Below are 6,162 nucleotides of genomic sequence, written 5' to 3' on the forward strand. Positions count from 1 at the left end.
AATTTCATAACAAGTATGCCGGAGTAGGCAAAAGTTATGGTTTATATAAAAGTATAAATTAGTCCAGTTACGTCAATCCTCTAATTGGAATAACTGTTGCAGGCATTTGATTTAAATTGGATGAAGGTAGAGGAGCTTTTCATTTTTTTTATTTTTTTTAACCAAAAACAGTTACTGCATTATCATCAGCAAAACAAAAAGTGCTTATGCCGGAGGAGGCAAAAGTTCAATTTACTAAAGAGTATAGTATGCCGTTACCGGCAATGTTCTGAACCAATTTCATAACAAGTATGCCGGAGAAGGCAAAAGTTCCGGTTTATATAGAAGTATAAATTAGTCCAGTTGCGTCAATCCTCTAATTGGAATAACTGTTGCAGGCATTTGATTTAAATTGGATGAAGGTAGAGGAGCTTTTCATTTTTTTTATTTTTTTTAACCAAAAACAGTTACTGCATTATCATCAGCAAAACAAAAAGTGCTTATGCCGGAGGAGGCAAAAGTTCAATTTACTAAAGAGTATAGTATGCCGTTACCGGCAATGTTCTGAACCAATTTCATAACAAGTATGCCGGAGAAGGCAAAAGTTCCGGTTTATATAGAAGTATAAATTAGTCCAGTTGCGTCAATCCTCTAATTGGAATAACTGTTGCAGGCATTTGATTTAAATTGGATGAAGGTAGAGGAGGTTTTCATTTTTTTTTAACCAAAAACAGTTACTGCATTATCATCAGCAAAACAAAAAGTGCTTATGCCGGAAGAGGCAAAAGTTCAATTTACAAAAGAGTAGAGTATGCCGTTACCGGCAATGTTCTGAACCAATTTCATAACAAGTATGCCGGAGTAGGCAAAAGTTATGGTTTATATAAAAGTATAAATTAGTCCAGTTACGTCAATCCTCTAATTGGAATAACTGTTGCAGGCATTTGATTTAAATTGGATGAAGGTAGAGGAGCTTTTCATTTTTTTTATTTTTTTTAACCAAAAACAGTTACTGCATTATCATCAGCAAAACAAAAAGTGCTTATGCCGGAGGAGGCAAAAGTTCAATTTACTAAAGAGTATAGTATGCCGTTACCGGCAATGTTCTGAACCAATTTCATAACAAGTATGCCGGAGAAGGCAAAAGTTCCGGTTTATATAGAAGTATAAATTAGTCCAGTTGCGTCAATCCTCTAATTGGAATAACTGTTGCAGGCATTTGATTTAAATTGGATGAAGGTAGAGGAGCTTTTCATTTTTTTTTTAACCAAAAACAGTTACTGCATTATGTTAAGCAAAATAAAAAGTACTTATGTCGAAGGAGGCAAAAGTAAAATTTACAAAGTAGTAGAGTATGCCGTTACAGGCAAAGTTCTGAACAAGTATGCCGGAGAAGGCAATACTTCTCTTTAGAAGCCATTAAACTAAAATTCTACAAACCTAAAGAAACTTACACTTCATTAACATACATTTAAATATATATATATATATATATATATATATATATATATATATATATATATATATATATATATATATATATATATATATATATATATATATATATATATATATATATCCACAAAACATAAAATCCTAACTTCATAAGTACCAAACTACCATCATCAGTTCTAATTTCATGTGTACCCATTCCAAATTGCCCCATCGTCAATTTGACCAGTGTGCTGGATTAACCTCTGCCTTACAAATCGTAATTCTTTTCGCATATCATCATTTTCTCTACTTAGAGTACCGTAAAGAGCCCTCAGAAAATCTATGTCTCTTTTGATATCAGCAATTTCATGAGTAATTTGCAAATTTGCAATATTAGGATGGATTTGGTTATGAAGATGGGCATGTTCATGTGCTTGCCCGTGGCCACCATTAACATGTACAATATGTTGATTTTGGTTCAATTTGTATGTGATTATATCTGATTTTCAGAAGTAAAGTTTTTTTTTTCCTTCTTCTAAAAGTTGTGTTTAAAAGTTGTGTTGGTTTATATAGAAGTATAAATTAGTCCATTTTAAATTGGAATAATTGTTGCATGGATTTGATTTAAATTGGATAAAGACAGAGGAGGTTTTTCAGTTTCATGAAAATAACTGTTGCAATTTCATTGGAATAACTGTTGCAGAAACAGTTACTCCGTTTTTGAAGAATGCTGGTAGCGGCAGAACTTCTGTTTACAAAATGATTTCAAGTGAATCTCAAGTTGCATTTCATTTTGGTTTTTTCTCAAGTGAATCTCTCTTTATGTAGGAAGCTTAACAAAAAAATGACACCAAGATGCATCTACGTAGCCTTCAACGGCAAATGGGACGCCGCCTACAATTATGTTAATCATGAAACCAAGCTAATACTTGTCAATGATGGTGTAAATTTTCAACAATTCACTCAACAGATATTTGCGGGGCATACACTAGATACTCAGCGAAAAGAGACCAACATATGGTTTGACACCAGTGAGAAAACATCCAAAGGGATGCGTGTAACAAACGACATTGATCTTCACACTTGCTTGTACCTGCTCAACAACAATGACAACTTCAGAAATTCCCGTTTCATATTAAAGTTCAATTCAGCTGATGCGAAGAACAACCCATTAAAAGAACATCATAATGACTCTATCCTAATGACAGAAGGATAAACCATAGAGGAAATTGACAGACAACTCAGCATTGCTTATGAAGAAGACATGTCTGAAGTTGGATTGGATGACGAACAACACAGCCCTATTGGGCATAACCTTGGGATTCCACATGAGCAGAGCGAGATAGTAACTCCTAACCAGACACCTCAGCAGCTACAATGGCAACCGCCAAACAATGAGCAAGTTCTAAACAATGACCTTTCTCAGCATCCAACTTCAATGAATGTTGTATCACTTACTCCGAGCATGACAGTTGAAGAAAGACAAACACAGCCATGCAACAAAAGAAAGACACTAAAGAGGAAGAGGATACAAAATGATACACAAATTTTGACACCTAGTGCATCGATTGATCAAATAGAAAATGGCATTTTATTCAAACACAAAGATACCGTGAAAAAGTGCATGAATAACATTGCAATTACTCGTCATCAACAGTACAAGGTAGAAAAGTCATGCACGCAACGGTATTACATCAGATGTGTTTACCTAACCTGCATTTGGCGTTTCCACAGTTCAAGGTTCAGAGGATCAAAACTTTTCAAAGTAGTTAACTTTGAAAAGAGACATAGTTGTTCAATAAATTTCATCACCTCTGACATGAGGAATGCAACTTCAAAAGTCAAAGCGGAATACATTACAGACCTAGTACACCATACACTACAAGAGATAACACTCAAATTTGTCATTGAAGAAATGAGAAGTAGATATGGCTTGCATATTGGTTACCACAAAGCATGGCGTTCCCTCCAGCACGCTTATAATGTCATAAGAGGAAGCCCAGAAAATAACTACACACTTCTACCGCAATATCTTCACATGATGAAATTAAGAAATCCTGGAACAGTTGCTAACATCAAATGGACCGCTGACAATAAGTTTAAGTATGCTTTTTTCGCTTATGGAGCATCAATTGAGGGTTGGCAACACTGCAGACCAGTAATGATGGTGGATGCAACCTTCTTGAAATCAAAATACCGCGGTGTGCTCATGATAGCAGTAGCAAAAGATGGAAACAACAGCATATTTCCTCTCACATTTGGTATTGCAGACTCTGAGAATAATGAATCCTACAGGTGGTTCTTAAGACACGTGAAAAAAGTGTTTGGCACGCGCAAAGACCTATCAATTCTTTCTGATCACCACGCATCAATTGCAACTGCAATCAAAGAACTGTATCCAGATACCCAGCATGGAATATGCATCTACCATATGGAGAAGAACTTGCAGAAATATTTCCCATCCGAAGCGATCCTATCACTGTTCTATAATGCAGCAACTACCTACAAACAGGCAGAGTTTCGTACCTATATGTCACAGATACAACAAATCGACCCAAAAGCTGCAGAATACATAGAAGAAGAACCACCGGAAAGATGGACACGTTCATTCCACACCAACAGGCGTTACAACATGCTCACAACAAACAATGTCGAGACAATGAATTCTGTATTGAGGAAAGCAAGGGAGTTGCCAATAATGGCATGTATTGATTACATCCAGAACAAGCTGCAAAATTGGTTTTACCAGAGAAAATTGGATGCAACAGGACCGTCCCATGACCTGACATGTTGGGCTGAAAAGATTCTGCTTGAAAAGATAAGTAGAGGCTTCACAATGAAAGTAAGTACATTTTACCAACACACACTTCAATATTAGTTTGGTGAGCAATGCATAGTTTAATTTTAACCAAACACAAAAGTTATGCTGGATAAAGGAAGAACTATGACCCTATTTTTATACTTCGTTCTGCCAGAAGGGGCAGACTCTTATTTTAACTAGCATGGAATTATGCCGGTAAGGGCATAACTATGACACTGTTTTTATGCTCACAATGAAAGTAAGTAGATTTTACCAACACACACTTCAATCTTAGTTTTATGAGCAATGTATAGTTTAAAATTAACCAAACACAAAAGTTATGCTGGACAAAGGAACAACTATGACTCTATTTTATACTTAGTTCTACCGGAAGAGGCAGACTCTTATTTTCACTGTACAGGAAGTATGCTGGAAAGGGCATAACTCTCACATAATCTGAAAATTGCCACAAAAAATATCACTCATTTATATTGTCAATTTCCACAGGTAGAAAACATAACTCCCGTCAAATTTGTTGTGAAAGATGAAGGATATCAATACAATGTAGACCTGAAGAATATGACTTGTGAGTGCTTGGAGTTCCAAACTGACGAGTTACCGTGCACACATGCCATGGCAGTTATAGACAAAAGAAGTTTGCCAAAATCTACATATTGTGCGGACTGGTTCAAGAAACAAGCCTGCCAAGAGACATACAAAGGTGAAATACTATCAGTTGGAAATCAAGACTCATGGATTATTCCACAAAACATTATGGATATTAAAATAACGTTGTCTGATGTTAAAATAAGACCTGGAAGAAAACAAACTAAAAGATATCGCCCAAGAAGAGAATCGACAAAGTACACATACAGATGTGGTAGATGCAAGTTCTTTGGACACACTAGGGCAACCTGTAACCACAGTCCAGCTCTCAATCCATATTCAAGAAGATATACGAAGAGGAAATTGTCATCCTAACATCACACTCTTATACATGGTTTATATGAATTTATCTTATGATTCTTGACTCATAATGCACACTCTGCCTGAAAGAAATGGAAAACTTTGGTATTACTAAGACCGAGACTTCAAGCATCTTATCACATATTTATTCTTCTGTCCATTCTTTCTTTTATTATTTTCTTTTACTAAGTTGTTATCTTCTTGTTGCTGATAATAAAAAACTATATAATAGCAAGAGATAAATGTCCCTACATGAAATCTACAATTCTCTACCATAAAACATTGAGGAAAAAGAAAAAAAAATCATCAACTTTAATTATCCAGTTTTATAATTTATGCCTCCTGTGGCAGGTATAACATTTTTTGCCGGGAAAACAAAATTGGTATCTCAAAGACTACATCCTGGTAAGTTTAATAGATGTATGCCTTGGGACATAACAATATTGTTTCTCTCTGTTGTTTTCATGTTTTACATTTATGCCTGAACCGGCAGGTCTTCCGCTTACAAAATAAATAAGTATGCCGTTAGGGGCATACTTATGTGCTTTGTTGTTTATAAAATATTTTAAAATGCTGGAAAATTGGATAAAACATTCAGCACAATACAATTAACATTAAGTAAAATATTTCATTCATTCATAGAAAAATTTCATTTATACAAATATTGGAGAGGAAAAAAAAAAACAACAACATAGACTAAAAATAAAAATTTATTCATACTAAAACAACAATTATGGCGTCTCAACTAATCCCAATAAAATGCGTTCTGATTGTTCAAAAAAGTTAAAAGGTTTTGTCTTTGTTGCTGGTTGTAGCAAGTTCTCTGAACTTAATTTCTTCCAGAAAGGGTGGAACTTCTGTTCATAAAATGAGAAACTATGCCGACCTCGGTAAACTCCTATTAAATAACCACCATAAATTTGGTTTTCAACAAAATAACAGCTTTTCGTCACAAATAATCCCCAATAAATTTATTTTGGCTG

The 6,162-nt window shown here is 34.9% G+C and overlaps 1 protein-coding gene across 1 annotated transcript; it reads left to right on the forward strand.

Annotated features, from left to right (window-relative positions):
- The first annotated feature begins 2,677 nt into the window (after positions 1-2,677).
- LOC132601726 (PKS-NRPS hybrid synthetase cheA-like) lies at positions 2,678-5,692 on the forward strand. The gene is made up of 3 exons (XM_060314790.1): positions 2,678-4,016; positions 5,531-5,584; positions 5,673-5,692. The coding sequence occupies exons 1-3, from the start codon at positions 2,678-2,680 to the stop codon at positions 5,690-5,692; spliced, it is 1,413 nt and encodes a 470-aa protein (XP_060170773.1).
- Positions 5,693-6,162: the final 470 nt, after the last annotated feature.

This window comes from Lycium barbarum, chromosome 7 (assembly GCF_019175385.1).
Source record: "Lycium barbarum isolate Lr01 chromosome 7, ASM1917538v2, whole genome shotgun sequence".
Lineage (NCBI taxonomy): Eukaryota > Viridiplantae > Streptophyta > Magnoliopsida > Solanales > Solanaceae > Lycium > Lycium barbarum.

Bases quoted from the DNA above. Each gene is read 5' to 3' on its own strand.
- LOC132601726 (XM_060314790.1), top strand. From the start codon at position 2,678: ATGTCTGAAGTTGGATTGGATGACGAACAACACAGCCCTATTGGGCAT. The intron at 4,017-5,530 runs GTTCATTCCACA...CTCCTGTGGCAG, and splicing joins ACCACCGGAAAGATGGACAC to GTATAACATTTTTTGCCGGG. The intron at 5,585-5,672 runs GTAAGTTTAATA...CTGAACCGGCAG, and splicing joins ATCTCAAAGACTACATCCTG to GTCTTCCGCTTACAAAATAA.